At 36.3% G+C, this 26,382-nt stretch overlaps 2 protein-coding genes across 2 annotated transcripts in view; both read right to left on the reverse strand.

The window, feature by feature from the left end:
- Positions 1-2,006, reverse strand: part of LOC131798322 (platelet binding protein GspB-like) — a 38,729-nt gene extending 36,723 nt beyond the window's left edge. The window contains exons 1-6 of the mRNA XM_066159939.1: positions 1,951-2,006; positions 1,772-1,825; positions 1,434-1,499; positions 549-896; positions 224-265; positions 55-108 (exon numbers count right to left, since the gene is read on the reverse strand). Coding sequence (XP_066016036.1) covers positions 55-108; positions 224-265; positions 549-896; positions 1,434-1,499; positions 1,772-1,825; positions 1,951-2,006 — 620 coding nt within the window. The remainder of the gene's footprint in view (positions 1-54; positions 109-223; positions 266-548; positions 897-1,433; positions 1,500-1,771; positions 1,826-1,950) is intronic.
- A 1,951-nt stretch (positions 2,007-3,957) lies between these two features.
- Positions 3,958-26,382, reverse strand: part of LOC131798321 (pneumococcal serine-rich repeat protein-like) — a 45,028-nt gene continuing 22,603 nt past the window's right edge. The window contains exons 25-70 of the mRNA XM_066159940.1: positions 26,007-26,129; positions 23,659-24,537; positions 23,329-23,370; positions 23,101-23,154; positions 22,867-22,938; positions 22,202-22,549; positions 21,872-21,913; positions 21,644-21,697; positions 21,411-21,482; positions 20,743-21,093; positions 20,413-20,454; positions 20,185-20,238; positions 19,952-20,023; positions 19,285-19,635; positions 18,955-18,996; positions 18,727-18,780; positions 18,494-18,565; positions 17,827-18,174; positions 17,497-17,538; positions 17,269-17,322; positions 17,036-17,107; positions 16,369-16,716; positions 16,039-16,080; positions 15,811-15,864; positions 15,578-15,649; positions 14,838-15,263; positions 14,129-14,182; positions 13,738-13,809; positions 13,210-13,413; positions 12,681-12,722; positions 12,495-12,548; positions 12,023-12,310; positions 11,549-11,590; positions 11,370-11,423; positions 9,685-9,756; positions 9,418-9,489; positions 8,584-9,183; positions 6,964-7,005; positions 6,504-6,557; positions 6,250-6,327; positions 5,518-5,811; positions 5,183-5,224; positions 5,002-5,055; positions 4,673-4,750; positions 4,354-4,479; positions 3,958-4,081 (exon numbers count right to left, since the gene is read on the reverse strand). Of these exons, the coding sequence (XP_066016037.1) occupies positions 3,958-4,081; positions 4,354-4,479; positions 4,673-4,750; positions 5,002-5,055; positions 5,183-5,224; positions 5,518-5,811; positions 6,250-6,327; positions 6,504-6,557; positions 6,964-7,005; positions 8,584-9,183; positions 9,418-9,489; positions 9,685-9,756; positions 11,370-11,423; positions 11,549-11,590; positions 12,023-12,310; positions 12,495-12,548; positions 12,681-12,722; positions 13,210-13,413; positions 13,738-13,809; positions 14,129-14,182; positions 14,838-15,263; positions 15,578-15,649; positions 15,811-15,864; positions 16,039-16,080; positions 16,369-16,716; positions 17,036-17,107; positions 17,269-17,322; positions 17,497-17,538; positions 17,827-18,174; positions 18,494-18,565; positions 18,727-18,780; positions 18,955-18,996; positions 19,285-19,635; positions 19,952-20,023; positions 20,185-20,238; positions 20,413-20,454; positions 20,743-21,093; positions 21,411-21,482; positions 21,644-21,697; positions 21,872-21,913; positions 22,202-22,549; positions 22,867-22,938; positions 23,101-23,154; positions 23,329-23,370; positions 23,659-24,537; positions 26,007-26,129 (6,628 nt within the window). The remainder of the gene's footprint in view (positions 4,082-4,353; positions 4,480-4,672; positions 4,751-5,001; positions 5,056-5,182; positions 5,225-5,517; positions 5,812-6,249; positions 6,328-6,503; positions 6,558-6,963; positions 7,006-8,583; positions 9,184-9,417; positions 9,490-9,684; positions 9,757-11,369; positions 11,424-11,548; positions 11,591-12,022; positions 12,311-12,494; positions 12,549-12,680; positions 12,723-13,209; positions 13,414-13,737; positions 13,810-14,128; positions 14,183-14,837; positions 15,264-15,577; positions 15,650-15,810; positions 15,865-16,038; positions 16,081-16,368; positions 16,717-17,035; positions 17,108-17,268; positions 17,323-17,496; positions 17,539-17,826; positions 18,175-18,493; positions 18,566-18,726; positions 18,781-18,954; positions 18,997-19,284; positions 19,636-19,951; positions 20,024-20,184; positions 20,239-20,412; positions 20,455-20,742; positions 21,094-21,410; positions 21,483-21,643; positions 21,698-21,871; positions 21,914-22,201; positions 22,550-22,866; positions 22,939-23,100; positions 23,155-23,328; positions 23,371-23,658; positions 24,538-26,006; positions 26,130-26,382) is intronic.

The following is a 26,382-nucleotide window of genomic DNA, read 5'->3' on the forward strand; positions in this document are numbered from 1 at the left end:
GACTTTTCCAGTTACAGTTATGAGCTAACGTAAAAACACCGTGTTCTTTCTCACCTTGACGACGTTGAGACACTTGACGATGTTGACGCAGAACTGGATGTGGACACACTACAAGAAAAATAAAAGGATTTGAAGTGTTTTTATAATAAGCAGTTTATCTTTAGAAGCTTAAAATAAAGTAGCTGCAGCTACATCTGAGTCTGATCGATCTTAACTTAAATACCTTGAGGAAGTTGATACACTCGATGAACTTGAAGTAGACACACTGAAATAAAAACATCGACAAAAATCTCAGATCAAACTGTATATGTCCTTAAACAAACCATAATCAGAAGGTCTTTCTCAGCAATTCTGATAAGACATGATATTCTTTTGGTTACATTGAGAAACACTTGGATCCTTATTTGTAAGTGGTACGATGTCAACTAAATATATTAGATATAAAAGCATGCCAGTCAAAGTTTCAGTTGCATTGCTATTACCTAAAGAGTTGACGATATTACATTAAAGTCCCATACGAGATTGAAGTGAGTCTATGAAGCGCTTACCTTGTTGTAGTTGGCGTCGAGACAGAAGATGATGCACTTGATGAAGTTGATATTGACGACGAAGTTGAAGCACTTGATGATGTCGATACTGACGAAGAAGTTGATGTTGAAATGCTCGATGAGGTCGAAATTGACGACGATGTTGAAACGCTCGATGAAGTAGACACTGACGACGATGTTGAAGCGCTCGACGATGTTGAAGCACTTGATGATGTCGACACTGACGACGATGTTGATACACTTGATGAAGTTGATATTGAGGACGAAGTCGAAACACTTGATGATGTCGATACAGAAGAAGAGGTTGAAGCACTTGATGATGTTGATGCAGAACTTGATGTAGACACACTAAAAAGAAATATTAATCATTGTTTCAGAAAACAATCACTTTGTTGAAGGTTTAATTAAATTCTCAAAACAAACTTCACTTTCAAAGACAAAGCTTCAATTGCTTCTCTTGGAACTATAGACGTTAAAACAATTTCTAGCTTCTTGGGAGCCATCAATATAGAATAATGCAGTAGATAATGAATAACAAGTGAAAATTGCGTCAACACACGTTTAAAATGACATTTATCCTAAAATAAACATTTTTTCTCTTACAAAGAAATTTGAGAAAAAGGTAACGTGTTGCATCGAACTAGACTTCTTCGAATAATATAAAAATCGTCAAAAATTACCTTGAAGAAGTGGATACACATGATGAAACTGACAAAAATGTGGACGCGGAACTCGAAGTAGAAACACTAAAAACCGACTAGTCTACTTTTACTAAAGAACAAGGACAAGGGGTTGGGTATCTTTTTCGCAGAGTATAAATTAAGTCGAGAACCAAAAGAATGGACACCTCCAGAAACATAGTCTGAAATATATCATCATTCATACCTGGTTGTTGTTGGAGTCGAAACACTCGATGACGTTGACGCCGATGATGATGATGTTGACGCAGAACTTGAAGTTGAAGCACCAATTGAAATTAAAACACACCAAAATATGTCACATTTTATATATACAATAAAAAAAGAGAGAAAATTGAAACAAAAACAAGAATTGCCACAAGCCACTAACCACAGGCAAATGAAACTATGCATCAATTGCGAATTACAATAAAATAAAAATAGAGGCAACGATTCAACTGGTCCTCTTACGACTGATAAATGAGTCGATCAACTGTTTTTAGTTAACATGAAGATCTGATGTAAAACCATCATATTCTTTGTTACCTGGACGATGTTGAGACACTTGACGAAGTTGATGCAGAACTTGATGTCGACACACTACAACAAAATTTAAAAATGTCGGAATGGGAAACAAAGTAGTTAATTTTTAAAATCCTCACAGCATTTTAATACAATTAAATTTGAGTTCGATGCACCTCAACCTCAAAACAAATTTCAATCACCTTGAGGAAGTTGACACACTTGATGAACTTGAAGTAGGTGCATAAAATAAAAACATGGATGAATTTTTCGGATCAAACTTTCTATAAACAGCATTTTGTACTTAGCAGACGCTTCAGAGAGCGCTCAGTATTTATAAATTGAATTTCTGAGCAAAAAAATTGTCATTCTATTAAAACGCTTCAGTTATGCAAATATGGCATACAAGGACACAGAAAATGTTAAAACTCTTCAAAATGAAATGAACACTTGAGAAGAAGACTCGGAAACTTAAGAGCAAAATTTGAACTCATTAAGAAAAAGATGGAACACCTGATTGAATACCAAGGCCATGCAGCGTTTTTTCAGAAATAATTTCCTGACAGTCGTCGTTTAGTTGACTATTTCTTTTATTCTCTCTTTTATTACTCAAGTTATTACAACTGGGACTAGCTCTGATCTCTGGGAAAGTGTGGGTCACCGCTTATAAAGGTGACACTTACGGAGCTGTCAATCTCTAACCTTTGTCATGCCTTTACACTTAACTATCGAATTACAACTTCGCGATGTTTACGCTTTATGAAATGTCTTTCTAATTTCAATCTCTCAGTCTTACGGTCAAGTTCGGGTAAACAAAAACAAGATTGACAAAATAAAAATCATAACAAACTTACTAACAGAATTAAAATCATACTTGAAATAATGTCTCAAGAGAAAATAGTCCTTGAAGGCTGTTGCATAACAGCAGAATAAACACAAAACCCGGAGAAGAAAGGGCACACCCAAGGTACCACCCCTGAAAGAGCTACGTGCTAGCCCCATAAGTTATCTAATCACAACTTCATTGCTGAAGATGAAAAGTACTACATGTTTACACCTAAAGTCACCTCTAAGTATAAGAGGTGTCAAGCGTGCTAAATTACACCTATAAGATGAGACCGCCAAAAGGAATAAGAAATGATCAACTGGCTTATTACAATTTTTTACAAAGTGGCTTATGTGCTAATATATTTTTTCTATTTATTTTCACGTTCAAATAAGTCAAAAATCACCTATAATGAAAATATTTGCTCGATGCCAATTTTGTCTTTTAACAGTTGCTTAAAGGTTAGATTTTGCTAATATCAAATGTAGACAAGATAAGCAAAGCTGTTGGTAAAATACTGCATCGTAGTTATCAATACAACCTCAGGGTCGATGGCGTACCACAGATTAAAGAAGAGAAACCAGCTCATGAAAGTTGCTCTCTGACCCTGGAGTCGATGTCTTGGCCACAAACATTGACAGGATTCTATTTCGGAATGCCACTATCGACAATGGCGGCCAAAGACAACTACACCTTATCATTTGCAAATTTTCAAAAAAGATGGCTCGGAGTGTTTTAAACTTTAAGAGGTAACGCTTGCCAACTTAATACTGTGATTTGGGGCATCATTCTTCACCTGTGATCCAACCAATTTACGATTTATAGTCACCTGACGCCCAAATTACGACATTTGTTTTGGGCTGCAAAACAGTGCACAGTGCATATAACTAAAAATAGTGATAGGGGATGCAATCCTTCTCCTTGAGAGAAATTCATTGGTGCCCATTAGTCTTAATCACTTAAAGACCTATCCAAGCTGAGAGAGCGAAAACTTTCTGTCTCTCCAGCAGATTTAGTGTATCTTGGCGGGTAAGTAGAACTTAATATCATTACGCGTAGCATTTAAATGAAATGTAGTTCTAAAACCAAAGAAATTCCATTTAAACAAAACACTTAACATATTTTAGCTGTGGAAGAGATTTAGCTAAAATGCATGGCCAATTTAATAATTCCTCCTCGATATTTCTGAAATCTAAACGTGAGCAAGACATACTTAGTAGTTTGTTTGACTTATTTCTGTTTCCTTTTAAATACAGCTTAAGATTATAGTTTGAATTCTAATGATAATCCTGTCAATAGAAGAATACCCGGTCGGTATTTCTTAACACTTAGTTTAAGGCAAATGAAAATCAAGTTGTTAAAGGGCACAACTGAATGTGTCCCATCAATTTTCCACAACAATGTCCTTGGTCTGAACCACAACCTTGAAAGTCTTAAGACTTCCCTTTTGCATGAATACGACTTTAATTTCAATATCACCGGAGTGACGGAAACAAAACTCACCAATGCTAATGAACAGCAGAGATACAAAGCTGCATGTTCGAGGGGGGAATCCTTGAAAACATGTGTTAAAAATGGGAATAAAGAGAAAGCTATTTGACATTATCGCTCACCCATAAAATCATTCCAAAGTTAAAGCTGCTCTAAGACGTTTTTATTGATTCTAGTGAGTTTTGGGCCTGTCAACATGTTATATTCCTATTTAGTCCTGAGGAGGTAACTTTTTGGAATCTAAGTAATCAAATTTATGTATAACTATGGAAGTAAGTCGTCAACTCACCTAGAAGGCAATGAAAAAACGGTTTCGGAGGCTGTCGAAAGAGTGTACGATGAGAGAAACCTCGTTGATACCTTTGTTTCTGTTTGAGGCTTAAATGACGTCGAGACAGACTTTGAGGTGAATACCCTGAGAAAAAGGCAGCATAGATTAATCGGAATACACATGATTTTTTTAAGTAGAGACACTGAAAACCAACGAGGCAACTTTTACAGAGAGCTGAGGTCAAGGGTACTTATATTACTATTAGTCCTAACTAAGTCGAGAAAAAAATGGATAAATGTAACAGTCCGGAAATAAGGTTTTAAAATAATATTCATACCTCGTTGTTGTCGGAGTTGAAACAATAGACGAGGTCGACACCGATGATGATGTGGATGCTGAGCTTGAAGTTGAAGTACTAATTGGATAATAAAACATACCAAAATATTGTCATAGTTTACATATAAAAAGCCAAAAACAACCAAAACGTAGGCGACGATTTCAACAATCCGCTTACGAAAGGTAATTGAAAGTATGGATCATTTGCAGAACAAATTGAACTTGAAATATTGGCAATGATCCAACTGGTCTTCTTACGACTCATAAATGACGCGATAAACCATTTTCAGTTAACATGGAGATCCAACATAAGAACATGATCTTTAATACCTCGACAATGTTGACACACTAGATGAGGTTGATGAAGAACTTGATGTCGACACACTACAAGAAAATTACCAGATTTCAAGCGTCGTAAAAGCAACTGAAGTATTTTATCTATAAAGTCTTCACAACATGTTGATTTAATTGTGTCTCGTGCACTTTAACTTGGAAAAAAAAGTCTAAATACCTTGAAGAAGTTGACACACTTGATGAACTTGAAGAAGACACACTGAAATAACAACAAGAACAATTAAAGTTTAAACGTAAGTGCTTAAAAACCCATTTTAAGGTTGTCTAACGGGTTTCTCAGAAATTGTGGTGAAGCGTTAAATATTTTTTGGTTACGGGGAAATGGCTAGCAACCTAGCTTAGAACTTGTCTGATATGAAAGAAGATATTACAGAAACAAAAACACACCTGTCAAAGTTATAGTTGTACCGCTATTGTCTCAAAATGCTACGATATGAGATTTTGAAATCCATACTGTTACACGAGAATGAACTAAATTTATGCAGTGTGTACCTTGTCGTAGTTGGTGTTGAAACAGAAGATGATGTCGACACTGATGATGATGTTGAAGCGCTCGATGAAGTTGATGCAGACGACGATGTCGAAATACTTGATGAAGTCGAAATTGACGACGACGTAGAGACACTTGATGAAGTTGACACTGACGATGATGTTGAAGCACTTGATGATGTTGATACTGACGACGACGTTGAAGCACTTGATGATGTCGATAATGACGACGATGTTGAGGCACTTGACGATGTTGATGCTGATGATGACGTAGACACAGAACTTGAAGTTGACGCGCTGATTAATAAAAATTTGCATATCGACTTTGAGGTCTAATACCCAAGAATATTGATTTCTGTTGAAGACAATCTGACTAAAACCGTAACATTTTTATGGTAATTATTTAACTGTCCTAGTTTCAGCAGAACTTGCCCTTGGAGAATCATCTTTTAATTTGTTTCTTAAAGACATTGATTCGATAAAAAAAGAATACATTATCAACTGTGTAGAAAATGTTATGAAACAATGGCTTCCCAGATAAGGTGCACATTCGTCGAAATATGAAGCACTCAAAAAGATTGGAGAGCACTCATCAAGCTTGAGTTGCTCTCGGTAACACCTCCATCTCGATGAGTAATTTTAAGGCGTGGTTCAAACGAAAGAGATAAACCGTGGAAATTTTTTCTTTGGACAGCTTTGAAGTCTAGACAGAAGGTCTCTTACATATCATTTTACCTCGTCGTGGTTGGTGTTGAAACACTTGATGATGTCGATGCCGATGATGACGTGGACACAGAACTTGAAGTTGACGCACTGATTGATAAAAATAAAAACACAAATGAACTTGACGCAATCTCCTAGTTCAATAAAAACAATAAAATGAAATAAAGCCGATGGTCAGAACGGTATTTTTACGATTAATAAATAAAAGATGGATCATGTGAATTTATCATAAAAATGTGAAGCAAAACAATCGTATTCTTCGCTACCTTGACGATGTTGACACACTTGACGAAGTTGACGCAGAACTTGAGGTCGACACGCTTGAAGAGAAATGAAGGAATTTCAATTGTTGGAAAGGCAGATATTGAACAACTTTTCACCGAAGTGGAGGCGGTTATATTTACCGAGCGGCAAAAATTCGTGGTGAAAATCCAACGCTAACCACCAACACTGCGTTGAATAGTTGTTCTAAAATATACTAGAACAATAAGATAATTTAGCAAAAAAAAAGTTTTACAATTATAATGTGTTCGAATTCTGGTGTTCAGAGGTAAATGGCAAAGGATATTTAGAGTTTGAGTCACCAATCAGAACGCACCTTCGATGCCATCCATAGTTTCAAGTCTAGACTAATGTAGTTTATCAATTAGCTTTTAAAACATGTTGCTATAACCATACACACGTGCTTGATGCACCCTGACTAAACCAAATTATGCGAATCAGTACCTTGAAGAAGTTGACACACTGGATGAACTTGAAGTAGACACACTGAAATAAAGATATCGATAAGGATCTCACTTCAAACTATAAATACAAAGCACAACTTAGATTTTATCAAAAGTTATGAACGATCTATTTTTCTGCGGGCTAACTGACGATTATGATGTAGCTTTAGTTGCAGGGAAATATCTTGCAACCTAGTTAAAAACTTGGTAGGAACCACTAATTATCAACTACTTAATAACCTCGACCGGTCATTATAAGAAAATCTCTATTTGACATTTTGCAAGATTGACCTCGCTGTCACTCGGTCAACGCGGCTTGGCAGAGGTTTGAGATTTTCCAGTAATGAGCTAGTGGTCAAGGTTATCAAAATGTATAGCATATGACTTACAAACAGAAAAGGCAAAAAACGTATTTAAGAGGCAGTCTTCAATTCACATTTGACGATGCGCACATCTACCTATTCAGTACGGAACTCAAACCCCAGGTCGAATTTTTCAACGCAAGCCCGTGGAAGACACCACTTCTTTACATGTTCCTTCCACAACACACATTCATTTTCTCACAGCCATGAAAAAGTATTCTAGTATAGAGGTGTTCCAAATTTAAATAGAAATTTGGTGCGATTATTAAGGTAACGTTAGTGCGAACATAAATGACAGAAAATTGCTTCAAAGTACTCCAAACACGAACGGATTCTTGATAAAATGAAATAAAAATGTCTTAAAACGCACAGCCCTGTCAGTGTTTGCTTTTGCTTTCGATAATATATCTTCACCTTCCGAGAGATTCATATATGATCTTAACAAGACTTTTAAATATCTAAACTAAATCAAAAATTCTGCTGCCAACAAATATTCTCTCGGCTGCTTACGTCTGATGTTGCTGGCAGCTAATTTAAAACTTGTTTACTTGCGAGGGAATCTATCGATGAGAAACACCAAACCATGTGTGAGGAGCTTTGATCTTTAGTCATTTGTTGTCACTTAGCGATTCATGCTTTAGTTACGAATCGGCAAACTTTGATTGTCCTTCACTCGTGCCCTCAAGGTTACCAGCCATTAAATCAAAAACCATTTCTTTACATGAGATATTAAGGAAAAATTTTTGTGGATTGTCATCATGTCACTGACAGCTTTCCGATGTGAGTTATTAACGATATTTGTGTTTCTTAGTCGCGAGCTTGAATGTGTTCTCCTTTGTTTACCTCATTCTTTCTAGCGCAATCTCGTGGTTAATTTAACACGACACCTTTGCAGTTTTTCTAAAATTTTAACTACTTGTATAGGATTGAATGTACTTCTTCTGGCAGTTTATCTGCCTTCATAGTTCTCATGGCTCACAGTTTCAAAATGCACAAAAAGACGCTGCGGTACTTGTTTGACATTTTATGCTCTTATTAATTTGTATTATCCGTACTCGGCCCTTGGCATTAGTGCTGTATTATGTTTCTCTCAACTTGCTCTCAGCCAATCAGAGTGCACGTTACATTGGCCACAAGCCAAAGCCATGTAATAAATGATAGAAACATACGCACACCAATAAAAGTGAGTTATATTGAAGCTGTTGTCTTAACCTAAAGAAAATTTTAAGGCGCCTGGGATGAAACTATGCAATGAATACCTTGTTGTAGTTGGTGTCGAAACAGAAGATGAGGTCGACACCGATGACGATGTTGAAGTTCTTGATGAAGTCGATGCCGAAGATGATGTCGAAATGCTTGATGAGGTCGAAATTGACGAGGATGTTGAGACACTTGATGATGTCGAGACTGACGACGATGTTGAAGCACTCGATGATGTTGAAGCACTTGACGATGTAGATGCTGATGACGATGTTGAAGCACTTGATGATGTTGAAGCACTCGACGATGTCGATGCCGACGACGTTGTTGAAGCACTCGACGACGTCGATGCCGAAGACGATGTCGAAGCACTTGATGATGTTGACACTGACGACGATGTTGAAGCACTTGATGATGTTGAAGCACTCGACGATGTCGATGCTGACGACGATGTTGAAGCACTTGACGACGTCGATGCCGAAGACGATGTTGAAGCACTTGATGATGTTGAAGCACTCGACGATGTTGATGCCGAAGACGATGTTGAAGCACTAGACGACGTCGATGCCGAAGACGATGTTGAAGCGCTCGACGATGTTGAAACTGACGACGATGTCGAAGCACTAGATGATGTTGACGCCGAACTTGACGTCGAGACACTATAATATGTTTCATAATTTTTAGGAATGTTTTGAATGAAAAGGTCACCATGATTACAGGAGCCTTTGGGTATTAAAGGGAAATTAATTACCTTTTATCAGCTAAAGACTAACCAAAAGGAAAGCCACGATACTTTATGGCAGAAATTTTTTTTCTCTCGTAAAAAAATAAAGGTAATATGTATAATATACTTCATTTTTCTAAAGTAAAATTGAAATAAAATCAACACACACCTTGAAGAAGTGGATGCACTAGACGATGTTGAAATTGACGATGACGTAGACGCAGAAGTCGATGTAGAGACACTGAACACCAGAAATAAAACGTTATTTAACGAGAGCAACAGACAAAGTTACAATATATGTGTTTCTCAACTATTAACTCTAGACTAGATGGGATCATCTTGATGAAATAAATACGTCCGAGTGTTAAGTTATGCTGTGAAAAAAATTGACTCGTTAAGAAATCCAAAAACATTGTGTCAAAAATATCCTTCATACCTCGTTGTAGTTGGTGTTGAAACACTGGATGACGTCGAAGATGATGTTGACGCAGAACTAGATGTTGAAGCGCTGATTGAAATGTAAATCACGCAAGAGATGTTGTTAGAAGTATTAAGAAAACAAAAGCTGAATCAGTTTATGCCAGAAGAAGAAAAGCTGCAGCAAGGGGAAGGTAAGACTGAGGCTGTCTCCCTGATACAGCCCACGGGCGGCAAAGGGTGTTTAAAAAACAAAGGCGAGCTCTCAGGTTGAGGCGAACCATAAATGATATTGTGGAATACGAAACAAGTACACATCTCTACACTATTAGGGTAGAGTTAATCAATAACTAACGGATGTAACATATTTTACTGCCATGAAGTGGTAATCACATATGAACCAACATAATCCAAGCACTGGGGAAAAAGACAATTATAGAATAAGGTTGAGTATGATATCATGAATAATCATGAAGCCTGCGTTATCTGCCGAAGCCGGAAGGCCGTGGAAGCAGATGAAAATGCTTGAGGTTTAATAATCCATGATATCACACAAAAACCGGATTCGATAATTGTTTTATGATGCATTTTTTAAGAATATCAGAAAAGACACCTTTCTGAGTTTTGAAAGTATAGGAGCAGTACATGGAAGAGGCGCTTGGAAACTTTGAACTCGACACGATGACAGAATATCTACAGATATTTGGTTATCATGTCACCTTTACACGATACTGTATATTGACTGTATGCTCTTGACCAATAAAAATTTGCAAAGTAAGTCTAACTTATGATAATTCATATATCTGTTATCTGCCCGAACAGACAGAGCTGCCTTAAGCCTTAGGAAGGTAAAACCTTGGCTGTTCCCACCCTCAGCGGCTTGCCAAAACCACTAAACGAGAGAAAAGAACGAGAGAAAATGGGAAGGGATAAAAAGGGGTGGGTGGTGAAGGAAAGGCAAAGCTGAAAGGAGAGTTCTCAGGTTGAAGACGAACTTCAAGTGAAATTGCAGAATATGAAACGTGCAAACATTAAAATAAAATGCTCACAGATCCATACTACGTCTTAAAACGCCACTGAACGGTATTCAATGTCTCAAATTTGCACATTTACTAAAAAATACCAAGCCATTGAAAACAAGAGGCAATACTCAAAGGAGCCCTTCAAAAACTATTAAAACAACGATCATTTACAGTTTACATAAAAATCTAATTCAAAACAATGATGTTCTTCCCGCAAAAAATTCGTGTAGCGCATCATATTAAACATTCGCCCTTTTTTCCCTTTGTCAAATCTCCTTTTAGCCCTTTTGTTTAGCACGCATGATTGACATCGACATTATTTTACTTTTTCCTGCATAAATTTGTTCATACGTTTGGTGGATATTCCCTACTGTTGATTTTATTCATTAAAATCAATCTTTCAAATCATTCGATTGTTTTGATAGTTTTCATTGTTCCTGATCTCACCACAAGTGACCTTATTTGCTGTCTTTTGTCTTTATTTTCTCTTTTGATAAATCTTGATTTCTGAATCTAAAGAACTTTTAATTGATCTGTTTGTAGCAACTGCTTTAATTTGATTTACTTCGCTTCAATTTGCTCTAATTCATTTCGTTTAGTTTTCTTTGTATCTTCAAGGTGAATAAAGGAGTGCACTAGAGATGTAACAAGTGTCTTAGCTACATTACATCCTTTTCGTTACCTTGATGAGGTTGACACACTTGAAGAGGTTGACGCAGAGCTTGACGTCGACGCACTAGAAGAGAATTAAAAGATTTCAAGCGTCAAAAAGGGAGATAAAAGAGTTTTTCAGTTCAGTCTTTTTTGTCTATAATTAGATAAGGGTGTGATGCAAAAAATTCTTATAAAAATTCTTCATACCTTGAGGAGGTGGACACACTTGATGAACTTGAAGTAGACACACTGAAACACAAAAAAAATCAGCCATCTCTTCACACTAAGCTATAAAATGTCACATGAAAGAGGTCTCATAAATTTTGCCTAACAAACCATGGTATTTTTACCAGCGATTATGATGAGGCACGTATTTTAATATAGACTAGAGGGGCTTGCAACCGTGATGAATAATGAATGGTATATCTCTATTTCAAGTGCTAAAATCTATTTACAATGGAATCTATAATTCTATACTCTTTACATATGTCGATTACAATAAAATTTGAAATATGAATACATTCATATGTAATACTAGTAAGGCTTACAACCTGGTTTAAAAGTGGGTGTGTTATCAGCTTAATTATAATGAAGCATTAAGATTTCAACTTCAAATTGTGAGAATTTTGGTTCAAATTATGACAAATAAAAAGGTCTTAACTGAATCTATGCGGTAAATACCTCGTTGTAGTTGGCGTGGAAACAGATGACGAAGTCGACACTGACGATGATGTCGAAGCGCTTGATGATGTTGATGCCGATGACGATGTCGAAATGCTCGATGACGTCGAAATTGACGACGATGTTGAAATACTTGATGATGTCGATACTGACGACGAAGTTGAGGCACTTGACGATGTCGATGCTGATGATGAGGTTGAGGCGCTCGATGATGTCGACACTGATGATGATGTTGAGGCGCTTGTTGACACGGAGGACGATGTTGAAACAGAACTAGATGTTGACACACTAAAAATGACAGAATTGATGAAAGAGAATGTTCACTCTTACGATGTTATGGTACCAGTGTAAACAATTAAAAGATAAGAAACAAACTCTTTTTTCAAAACAATGTACTTAACCAGCTTTCGATAAAATAAGTGGCCATTTTGGATAAGTTTGAAAATAAATTTAAAGCTAGGTTCCTCTTTACCTTGACGAGGTTGACACACTCGACGATGTTGATGCTGAACTTGTTGTTGACACACTAAGAGAAAGTTGCAAGATTCAGTAGAATTAAAAACTGGAGCGAAATTTTCTATTTGTTGCCTTTGCAGTTATGATCTGGTTTATTCTAATTTATTAACCTTATCTGTGAATTGAAGAATTTTTTTAATACCTTGAGGAAGTTGACACGCTTGAAGAACTTGAAGTAGACGCACTAATGAGGAAATAGAAAATTGAAAATATATGAATCTCAATTAACTTTTGCTTAAAAGTTCTAAACGAGGGAAGGTTGCCCTCTCGGTGGTAGTCCGGTCTATTGAAAGCAAGAATGAAGAGCAGTGGTATTTTTAAGTACTTTGTTAACCACTGTTGCAAAAGGAAATTTTTTTTGATTTTAAAATGTGTGTGCTAAAAAACCAGGTAGTCCGAAAGCCAACATTGTGCACAATGGTGGAATAATATATCTTTCAACTCTCTTGAACCCCGACAAAATGGGCGCATCTTTTGTGTTATAATATTGTAATTTTCACGCCCTGTGTTGAATTTCATTTGCACGTGCTGCTAGACTCATTATGTATTCAGTTTCGTTTGTACCTTCGAGGCACTTGATAGAGATTAAATGTCTGTTCAGTAACTGTTTGAACGTGTGGATCGCTGTGCTATTACATTTTGTATCCAAACTAGATAAATTCAGTCAGTACCTCGTCGTAGTTGGTGTCGAAACAGATGATGATGTTGACACTGACGATGATGTTGAAGCGCTTGATGATGTTAATGCGGACGATGACGTTGAAATACTTGATGATGTAGAAATTGACGACGATGTTGAAATACTTGATGATGTCGATATGGATGACGAAGATGAGGCACTTGATGACGTTGACGCAGAACTTGATGTAGAGACACTGAAATATGTTTTACGATGTTTCAGAAAATAATAATTAGTTGATTTAAAATCTATCGAATAAGAAAACATAGAATAAATATACTGAGACTCTTGTTTGAGAGGCCAAAATGTGACTGATTAGCAGCAAAAATAACTGTAACCAATAGCTAACTCAACGATAACGCAAGTAGAGATTAACAAATATTTACTTTGTTCATTGTGTTGAAAATCAAAACGGTTTTAAATAAACCATATGTATTCTTTAAAAAATGAAAATTTAAAAAGATTGTGTGTTGCATTAAATGCATTTCTGCGATATAACATAAAAAAATCCAAAACTAACCTTGAAGAAGTAGATGCACTAGATGATGTTGAAATTGACGATGATGTGGATACGGAACTTGTTGTAGAGAAACTGAAAACCAACAAAAAAAAAACTTTCAGAGAAAACAAAGGACAAAAGTCAATATATCGATTTCGTAATGACTAAGTCAAGGCCGAAAAAAAATTACCCCTAAAATAAAATGTCATTCGTACCTGGTCGTATATGGTGTTTAAACACTCGATGACATCGGCAAAAAAAAGATATTCTCACCATTTAATTATGATAAGCATTGCAATGAATATGAATGGAATGATCAAGTTGGTGTTGAAACGACTGATAATAAGAACGATGGACCCTGATTAAATTTGCACTGAATTAAATAATACAAAACCACAATGTTCTTCGTTACCTTGATGAGGTTGACACACTTGACGAAGATGACGCAGAACTTGATGTTGACACACTGAAAAAAATTAGGATTTTAAGCGTCGGAAAGGCAAACAAAGGATTGTGTTCATAATGCCCTTGAAATATCAACTTTAAGAGCTCCTCACAGCTAAGAACACTACTGAACTAGTAGTAGAGAATAGGACCTGAAAAAAATTCAGGCCCGTACAGGATTTGAACCCATGACCTCTGCGATACCGGTGCAGCGCTCTATCAATTGAGCGAACGAGCCAACTGGGAGCTGATCAATATATTGGGTCCAAATAAACCATCCAAGTGATGAATAATGATTTTAGATATATGAAATTCATATATTTGCAATGTGAAGAATCAAATTAAAGAGCTCCTCGCAGCTGAGAACACCACTGAACTAGTAGTTGAAAAGAGGACCATCTAAAGCTGTGACTGATGCACAGTCACGTGTACACAAATTCTTAATACCTTGAGGAAGTTGATACACTTGATGAACTTGAAGTAGACACACTTCATTGAAAGGAAAAGAGGAGATAAATAACTCACATTAACCTGTATCTAAGTAACACGACTAAAACCTTATCAAAGTCCCATAGTTTAGAAGTTGATATGGTATCAACTCAGTAATAATGGGCCATGTACTTTTCAGTCAAAGCTGTTGGGAAGTGTCTCAAATTATGGAACTATTCAGTAAATACCTGGTTGTAGTTGGCGTCGAAACAGAAGATGATGTGGACACTGACGAAGACGTTGATGCACTTGAAGATTTTGATGTTGATGCCGATGATGATGTCGAAATGCTCGATGACGTGGAAATTGATGACGATGTTGAAGCACTTGACGATGTCGACACTGATGACGAGGTTGAAGCACTAGATGATGTCGATACCGAAGAGGAAGTTGAAGCGCTTGATGATGTCGACACTGACGACGATGATGAAGCAATTGATGATGTTGATGCTGACGACGATGTTGAAGCACTTGATGATGTTGATGCAGACGACGATGTTGAAGCACTTGACGATGTCGACACTGATGACGAGGTTGAAGCACTTGATGATGTTGACACAGACGATGATGTCGAAATGCTTGATGACGTCGACACAGAACTTGATGTAGAGACACTATGGAGAGATCAATTACTGTTACAGAAAACAGCATCTCTCCTGACATCTGATACATAATCACATCAACAACTCGACAATAGTTTCTATTGAAAATTTTTTTTTTAACTACTGTAATGAATTTTTAGTTTTCAACTTGATATCGATAACAATTTGGGCCAAGAATTTGATGTAGAAATACTAACGTACAATAAAACTTGATTAACAGAGAGATAAATACATTGGTTAGGATATGTTTTTCAGTGAAAGAAATGTTGACATCTCTGGAGGTTTTTAAACAAAAGGTCTCCCCGTCTAAAAGATTTTACATATACCTGGTCGTGGTTGGTGTTGAAATACTCGAGGACGTTGACGCCGATGATGACAAAGAACTGGACGTTGACACGCTGAAAACAATGATGTAAATGACTATATTTTAGCAGTGTATAAACATAACATAAAACGATAGGAAGAGTTCAAAGGGATGTACTTAACGAAATATAGATAAAGCGACAAACCAATCTATTTATATATTAAAAAGCAATGGAAAACAATCGTCATTTCTTACCTTGACGACGTCGACACACTTGATAATGTCGATGCTGAACTTGATGTTGACACGCTTAAAGAAAATTAAAAGATTCGATTGCTCTAAAGGCACATGAAGTATGGCTTTGATCTATGACCAGTAAATTATCAATCAACAGGTTATTTTGTTCAAGTATAACTATTGTTTATCTAGCGACTTTATGATCAAAACACTGAAAATACATTTTACTCTCAACATACTACTTACCTTGAGGAGGTTGACACACTCGAGGATGATGTATAAGTCTCACTACAAATATAATTATACAAAGATATTGGAAATTCATTATAATTGTTTAGGGGTCATATTCAATCATTACTAGGTTGTAGATGATAGCCATTTCTATCATAAAGCAAGTTGGCTGTATGTACCTACGTATTTGCAACTCTTGTGAAACGAATGAGGCATGAGATCTACTATTTTATTTCCGTATGCAGACCAATTTCATCTAATCTCCTACGACCATACTGAATTTCACAACGTTTAAGTAAAGAAAAGCATAACTCAAAGACAATAATTGGTATATTCAGACCGTACCTTATTGTGGTTGGCGTGGACACACTCGACGACGTTGACGCTGATGAAGATGTCGAAGCACTGGATGAAGTTGATGCCGATGATGATGTTGAGATACTTGATGACGTTGATATTGACGAAGATGTCGAAACACTTGATGATGTCGACACTGACGACGATGATGAAGTACTTGATGATGTCGACAATGACGACGATGTTGAAGCACTTGATGATGTTGACAATGACGATGATGTTGAAACACTTGATGATGTCGACAATGACGACGAGGTTGAAGCACTTGATGATGTTGACGCAGACGATGATGTGGAAATGCTTGATGACGTCGACACAGAACTTGATGTAGAGACACTAAGGAGAGATCAACTACTGTTACATAAAACAGCCACGTTCCTGACATCTAATATATAATCACATCAACGACTCGATGATAGTCTCTATTGAAAATTTTTTTTCTTGAACGACTGAAATGAATTTTTTAGTTTTCAACTAGATATCATCGACAATTTGGATCAAGAATTTGATGTAGAAAAACTAAAGTACGATGTAACATAATTTACAGAAGGATGAATGCATTGGCTAGGATATATATATTCCTGTAACAGAAATGTTGACATCTCTGGAGGTTTTTAAACAAAAAGTCTCCCCGTCTAAAAAATTTAATCTATACCTGGTCGTGGTTGGTGTTGAAATACTCGAGGACGTTGACGCCGATGATGACAAAGAACTAGACGTTGACGCGCTGAAAACAATGATATATATGACTATCTTTTAGCAGTGTATAAACATAACATAAAACGATAGGAAGAGTTCAAAGGGATGTACTTAACGAAACATAGATAAAGCCACTAACCAATCTATGTATATATTAAAAAGCAATGGAAAACAATCGTCATTTCTTACCTTGACGACGTCGACACACTTGATGATGTCGATGCTGAACTTGATGTTGACACGCTTAAAGAAAATTAAAAGATTCGATTGCGCTAAAGGCATATGAAGTATGGCTTTGATCTATGACCAGTAAATTATCAATCAACAGGTTATGTTGTTCAAGTATAACTATTGTTTATCTAGCGACTTTATGATCAAAACACTGAAAATACATTTTACTCTCAACATACTACTTACCTTGAGGAGGTTGACACACTCGAGGATGATGTATAAGTCTCACTACAAATATAATTAGACAAAGATATTGGAAATTCATTATAAATGTTTAGGGGTAATATTCAATCATTACTAGGTTGTAGATGATAGCCATTTCTATCATGAAGCAAGTTGGCTGTATGTACCTCCGTATTTGCAACTCTTGTGAAACGAATGAGGCATGAAATCTACTATTTTATTTCCGTATGCAGACCAATTTCATCTAATCTCCTACGACCATACTGAATTTCACAACGTTTAAGTAAAGAAAAGCATAACTCAAAGACAATAATTGGTATATTCAGACCGTACCTTATTGTGGTTGGCGTGGACACACTCGACGACGTTGACGCTGATGAAGATGTCGAAGCACTGGATGAAGTTGATGCCGATGATGATGTTGAGATACTTGATGACGTTGATATTGACGAAGATGTCGAAACACTTGATGATGTCGACACTGACGACGATGATGAAGTACTTGATGATGTCGACAATGACGACGATGTTGAAGCACTTGATGATGTTGACAATGACGATGATGTTGAAACACTTGATGATGTCGACAATGACGACGAGGTTGAAGCACTTGATGATGTTGACGCAGACGATGATGTGGAAATGCTTGATGACGTCGACACAGAACTTGATGTAGAGACACTAAGGAGAGATCAACTACTGGTACATAAAACAGCCACGTTCCTGACATCTAATATATAATCACATCAACGACTCGATGATAGTCTCTATTGAAAATTTTTTTTCTTGAACGACTGAAATGAATTTTTTAGTTTTCAACTAGATATCATCGACAATTTGGATCAAGAATTTGATGTAGAAAAACTAAAGTACGATGTAACATAATTTACAGAGGGATGAATGTATTGACTAGGATATATATATTCCTGTAACAGAAATGTTGACATCTCTGGAGGTTTTTAAACAAAAAGTCTCCCCGTCTAAAAAATTCAATCTATACCTGGTCGTGGTTGGTGTTGAAATACTCGAGGACGTTGACGCCGATGATGACAAAGAACTAGACGTTGATGCGCTGAAAACAATGATATATATGACTATCTTTTAGCAGTGTATAAACATAACATAAAACGATAGGAAGAGTTCAAAGGGATGTACTTAACGAAACATAGATAAAGCCACTAACCAATCTATGTATATATTAAAAAGCAATGGAAAACAATCATCATTTCTTACCTTGACGAGGTCGACACACTTGATGATGTCGATGCTGAACTTGATGTTGACACGCTTAAAGAAAATTAAAAGATTCGATTGCGCTAAAGGCATATGAAGTATGGCTTTGATCTATGACCAGTAAATTATCAATCAACAGGTTATGTTGTTCAAGTATAACTATTGTTTATCTAACGACTTTATGATCAAAACACTGAAAATACAATTTACTCTCAACATACTACTTACCTTGAGGAGGTTGACACACTCGAGGATGATGTATAAGTCTCACTACAAATATAATTATACAAAGATATTGGAAATTCATTATAAATGTTTAGGGGTCATATTCAATCATTACTAGGTTGTAGATGATAGCCATTTCTATCATGAAGCAAGTTGGCTGTATGTACCTACGTATTTGCAACTCTTGTGAAACAAATGAGGCATGAAATCTACTATTTTATTTCCGTATGCAGACCAATTTCATCTAATCTCCTACGACCATACTGAATTTCACAACGTTTAAGTAAAGAAAAGCATAACTCAAAGACAATAATTGGTATATTCAGACCGTACCTTATTGTGGTTGGCGTTGACACACTCGACGACGTTGACGCTGATGAAGATGTCGAAGCACTGGATGAAGTTGATGCCGATGATGATGTTGAGATACTTGATGACGTTGATATTGACGAAGATGTCGAAACACTTGATGATGTCGACACTGACGACGATGATGAAGTACTTGATGATGTCGACAATGACGACGATGTTGAAGCACTTGATGATGTTGACAATGACGATGATGTTGAAACACTTGATGATGTCGACAATGACGACGAGGTTGAAGCACTTGATGATGTTGACGCAGACGATGATGTGGAAATGCTTGATGACGTCGACACAGAACTTGATGTAGAGACACTAAGGAGAGATCAACTACTGTTACATAAAACAGCCACCTTCCTGACATCTAATATATAATCACATCAACGACTCGATGATAGTCTCTATTGAAAATTTTTTTTCTTGAACGACTGAAATGAATTTTTTAGTTTTCAACTAGATATCATCGACAATTTGGATCAAGAATTTGATGTAGAAAAACTAAAGTACGATGTAACATAATTTACAGAGGGATGAATGTATTGACTAGGATATATATATTCCTGTAACAGAAATGTTGACATCTCTGGAGGTTTTTAAACAAAAAGTCTCCCCGTCTAAAAAATTTAATCTATACCTGGTCGTGGTTGGTGTTGAAATACTCGAGGACGTTGACGCCGATGATGACAAAGAACTAGACGTTGACGCGCTGAAAACAATGATATATATGATTATCTTTTAGCAGTGTATAAACATAACATAAAACGATAGGAAGAGTTCAAAGGGATGTACTTAACGAAACATAGATAAAGCCACTAACCAATCTATGTATATATTAAAAAGCAATGGAAAACAATCGTCATTTCTTACCTTGACGACGTCGACACACTTGATGATGTCGATGCTGAACTTGATGTTGACACGCTTAAAGAAAATTAAAAGATTCGATTGCGCTGAAGGCATATGAAGTATGGCTTTGATCTATGACCAGTAAATTATCAATCAACAGGTTATGTTGTTCAAGTATAACTATTATTTATCTAGCGACTTTATGATCAAAACACTGAAAATACATTTTACTCTCAACATACTACTTACCTTGAGGAGGTTGACACACTCGAGGATGATGTATAAGTCTCACTACAAATATAATTATACAAAGATATTGGAAATTCATTATAAATGTTTAGGGGTCATATTCAATCATTACTAGGTTGTAGATGATAGCCATTTCTATCATGAAGCAAGTTGGCTGTATGTACCTACGTATTTGCAACTCTTGTGAAACGAATGAGGCATGAGATCTACTATTTTATTTCCGTATGCAGACCAATTTCATCTAATCTCCTACGACCATACTGAATTTCACAACGTTTAAGTAAAGAAAAGCATAACTCAAAGACAATAATTGGTATATTCAGACCGTACCTTATTATGGTTGGCGTGGACACACTCGACGACGTTGACGCTGATGAAGATGTCGAAGCACTGGATGAAGTTGATGCCGATGATGATGTTGAGATACTTGATGACGTTGATATTGACGAAGATGTCGAAACACTTGATGATGTCGACACTGACGACGATGATGAAGTACTTGATGATGTCGACAATGACGACGATGTTGAAGCACTTGATGATGTTGACAATGACGATGAAGTTGAAACACTTGATGATGTCGACAATGACGACGAGGTTGAAGCACTTGATGATGTTGACGCAGACGATGATGTGGAAATGCTTGATGACGTCGACACAGAACTTGATGTAGAGACACTAAGGAGAGATCAACTACTGTTACATAAAACAGCCACGTTCCTGATATCTAATATATAATCACATCAACGACTCGATGATAGTCTCTATTGAAACATTTTTTTCTTGAAAGACTGAAATGAATTTTTTAGTTTTAAACTAGATATCATCGACAATTTGGATCAAGAATTTTGATGTAGAAAAACTAAAGTACGATGTAACATAATTTACAGAGGGATGAATGCATTGGCTAGGATATATATATTCCTGTAACAGAAATGTTGACATCTCTGGAGGTTTTTAAACAAAAAGTCTCCCCGTCTAAAAAATTTAATCTATACCTGGTCGTGGTTGGTGTTGAAATACTCGAGGACGTTGACGCCGATGATGACAAAGAACTAGACGTTGACGCGCTGAAAACAATGATATATATGACTATCTTTTAGCAGTGTATAAACATAACATAAAACGATAGGAAGAGTTCAAAGGGATGTACTTAACGAAACATAGATAAAGCCACTAACCAATCTATGTATATATTAAAAAGCAATGGAAAACAATCGTCATTTCTTACCTTGACGACGTCGACACACTTGATGATGTCGATGCTGAACTTGATGTTGACACGCTTAAAGAAAATTAAAAGATTCGATTGCGCTAAAGGCATATGAAGTATGGCTTTGATCTATGACCAGTAAATTATCAATCAACAGGTTATGTTGTTCAAGTATAACTATTATTTATCTAGCGACTTTATGATCAAAACACTGAAAATACATTTTACTCTCAACATACTACTTACCTTGAGGAGGTTGACACACTCGAGGATGATGTATAAGTCTCACTACAAATATAATTATACAAAGATATTGGAAATTCATTATAAATGTTTAGGGGTAATATTCAATCATTACTAGGTTGTAGATGATAGCCATTTCTATCATGAAGCAAGTTGGCTGTATGTACCTACGTATTTGCAACTCTTGTGAAACGAATGAGGCATGAGATCTACTATTTTATTTCCGTATGCAGACCAATTTCATCTAATCTCCTACGACCATACTGAATTTCACAACGTTTAAGTAAAGAAAAGCATAACTCAAAGACAATAATTGATATATTCAGACCGTACCTTATTATGGTTGGCGTGGACACACTCGACGACGTTGACGCTGATGAAGATGTCGAAGCACTGGATGAAGTTGATGCCGATGATGATGTTGAGATACTTGATGACGTTGATATTGACGAAGATGTCGAAACACTTGATGATGTCGACACTGACGACGATGATGAAGTACTTGATGATGTCGACAATGACGACGATGTTGAAGCACTTGATGATGTTGACAATGACGATGAAGTTGAAACACTTGATGATGTCGACAATGACGACGAGGTTGAAGCACTTGATGATGTTGACGCAGACGATGATGTGGAAATGCTTGATGACGTCGACACAGAACTTGATGTAGAGACACTAAGGAGAGATCAACTACTGTTACATAAAACAGCCACCTTCCCGACATCTCATATATAATCACATCAACGACTCGATGATAGTCTCTATTGAAAAATTTTTTTCTTGAACGACTGAAATGAATTTTTAGTTTTCAACTAGATATCAACGACAATTTGGACCAAGAATTTGATGTAGAAATACTGAAGTACGATGAAACATGATTTACAGAGGGATGAATGCATTTGCTAGGATATAATAACTCTTTTAAAAGAAATGTTGACCTCTCTGGAGGTTTTAAACAAAAAAAATCTCCGTCTAAAAAATTTAATCAATACCTGGTCGTGGTTGGTGTTGAAATACTCGAGGACGTTGACGCCGATGATGACAAAGAACTAGACGTTGACGCGCTGAAAACAATGATGTAAATGGCTACATCTTAGCAGTGTATAAGCGTTACATTAAATGATAGAAAGTGTTCAAAGCAATGTACTTAACCAAATATAGATAAAGCGACAAACCAATCTATGTAGATATGAAAAAAGGCGATGGAAACAATTGTCATTTCTTACCTTGACGAGGTCGACACACTTGATGACGTTGATGCTGAACTTGATGTTGACACACTTAAAGAAAATTAAAAGATTCGATTGCGCTAAAGGCATATGAAGTATGGCTTTGATCTATGACCAGTAAATTATCAATCAACAGGTTATTTTGTTCAAGTATAACTATTATTTATCTAGCGACTTTATGATCAAAACACTGAAAATACATTTTACTCTCAGCATACTACTTACCTTGAGGAGGTTGACACACTCGAGGATGATGTATAAGTCTCACTACAAATATAATTAGACAAAGATATTGGAAATTCATTATAAATGTTTAGGGGTAATATTCAATCATTACTAGGTTGTAGATGATAGCCATTTCTATCATGAAGCAAGTTGGCTGTATGTACCTCCGTATTTGCAACTCTTGTGAAACGAATGAGGCATGAGATCTACTATTTTATTTCCGTATGCAGACCAATTTCATCTAATCTCCTACGACCATACTGAATTTCACAACGTTTAAGTAAAGAAAAGCATAACTCAAAGACAATAATTGATATATTCAGACCGTACCTTATTGTGGTTGGCGTGGACACACTCGACGACGTTGACGCTGATGAAGATGTCGAAGCACTGGATGAAGTTGATGCCGATGATGATGTTGAGATACTTGATGACGTTGATATTGACGAAGATGTTGAAACACTCGATGACGTTGACACTGACGACGAGGTTGAAACACTTGATGATGTCGACACTGACGACGACGTTGAAAAGCTTGAGGAAGAAAGTGACGACGAAGTTGAAGCACTTGATGATGTCGACAGTGATGACGATGTTGAAGAGCTTGAGGAGGAAAGTGACGACGAAGTTGAAGCACTAGATGATGTCGACACTGACGACGAGGTAGAAGCACTTGAGGAAGATAGTGACGACGAAGTTGAAGCACTTGATGATGTCGACACTGATGACGATGTCGAAAAGCTTGAGGAGGAAAGTGACGACGAAGTTGAAGCACTTGATGATGTTGACGCTGATGACGATGTTGAAAAGCTCGAGGAAGAAAGGGACGACGAAGTGGAAGCGCTCGAGGAAGAAAGTGACGATGAAGTTGAAGCACTTGATGATGTGGATACTGATGAAGATGTTGAAAAGCTCGAGGAAGAAAGTGACGACGAAGTTGAAGCACTAGATGATGTCGACACTGACGACGATGATGAAGCGCTTGAGGAAGAAAGTGACGACGAAGTTGAAGCACTTGATGATGTGGATACTGATGAAGATGTTGAAAAGCTCGAGGAAGAAAGTGACGACGAAGTTGAAGCACTAGATGATGTTGATACTGATGACGATGTTGAAAAGCTCGAGGAAGAAAGTGACGACGAAGTTGAAGCACTAGATGATGTCGACACCGATGACGATGTTGAAGTGCTTGTTGAGATTCCCGAAGAACTGGCGACCAAATAAAAAATCGTTTTGATGGATGAGATATCTATTTATTTTATTTTTTTATTACAGTTTATTCCATCTAACAGAACAAATGTAATATCGTTAATATTACTTGCAAAAATAATTAAGGTAAAATAAAAACGTTACAATTGTGAAAGAAACAATATAACATAATATAGTACAAAAATATAAATTCGCATTGTTGTGGAATGCATGCATAAGGCATATCATGCATAAGGTCAGAAGCTTTTCCACTAATATTTACTTTTTTCTTAAGACGATTCTTAATTTTTCATTTTCCGTCAATTAATAAAATAAACGCGTCAATATTTTGCCTATAATAAACACTCATAGTAATTGGTTTTTGTAGTTGTTCCAAATAATTTTCCGAAGTGCGATAAAGATAAAATGCATGCATATTTTACAATAAACCGATTAACAGCTTCCGGAAAAAATTCTTGATTGTAGTGAAATACCTAGAAAATGTGGAGAATAGTGACTGACAAATTGTGATATAAAACCTTTTTCCCTCGCTTTGACCATGTGTGCATAAGTCTTCTCGGTGACATTTAGTCTATGCTGTAACTTAAAATCAAATTGTCGTATTTTTTTCTTTACATGCTTTGCCAATTGCTGTAAAATTTGATTTCCAATCGATGCTTTCTTTTTTTGTATTTCATTACAGACGGTCAGTGTTTAGTAAAGGGATAAAAGGAAAAAGTTATTTCTGCAACTGTAAGGCTTCCTGGCCTTAAAAATCTGGCTATGCGTAGTTGATGTTCATGTAACTGTATATTTCTTAGGAATTCCATTATCATCCAGGTTACCTTGAGTAAAAATGTTTAAAGAAAAGCTATTTCCATCAATACGATGGAATAAAGTCAAATAGTTAAATAGAGTTAGATTTATGACCATTGCCATTTTTGTAAAGGTTCATCTAGTCCAGGATGTTTTTCGAACAGTCCGCTATATTGTTGCAATAGTTTTTCAAGTTTCTGCGACATTCAAGTCGGATGTTAAAAAACCTTGAGATCCGGGTTAAACGCACAGATTTAGATAAAGTATGTGGATCCGGCACCTGCAAACTGGTGCACGACATTTACTTTTTATTGTTTCTTGTTCCAAATAAAACTAAAACGGCTAGAAGCCGTGTATACAAACATGAGTCAGTTATACGTAAACATTGAAAAGAATGTCCAACATGCAATCACTCGAATTTTTTTTATTATTTGTGGAATTATTTCAACAGTTATGCATCTTCGTTACTAAATATTTGTCAAAAAGATGACAGCCTTGAAGAGAAAAACCCTTTTTTTTCTGCGAACGTAACTATCATTCAAAAAATTAGTCAATCAAAAAAATGAAAGCTTATTATTTACAATCGTTAATCACAATAAACTAAAGACTCCAATGTATGATTTTCGTGTTGTGATTGGAGTTGAGTGAGAATAGAAGGTGCTTTGTGAACTCACCTGGAATACAATGAGAAAACTGTTTCGGAGGATTTCGAAAAAGTGTACGTTGAGGGAAACCTCGTTGACACCTTTGATTCTGTCTGAGATTTCTGGGTAGAGAGAGAACTTGAGGTGGATACACTATAAAAGGAAAAATCATTACTCACGTAAATTTTGTGCATTTTTTTATTCTCTTATTAGTTCCAAAAACTATCCGAACTTTGATATCTGATAAAACGCTACTATGCAAAAGTTCTTTAGGCCCTTTAGATGTGAACAAAAAAATCAAATCGAACTGCGAAAGCAACAAAATCAGTCGGAAAACATACAAGCACAGAAGTGTTTAATAGCTAAATTGCATTGAAGCATTGATGTCAAAGTATGCCCATATTAC

This window comes from Pocillopora verrucosa, chromosome 13, assembly GCF_036669915.1.
Source record: "Pocillopora verrucosa isolate sample1 chromosome 13, ASM3666991v2, whole genome shotgun sequence".
Classification (NCBI taxonomy): Eukaryota; Metazoa; Cnidaria; class Anthozoa; order Scleractinia; family Pocilloporidae; genus Pocillopora; species Pocillopora verrucosa.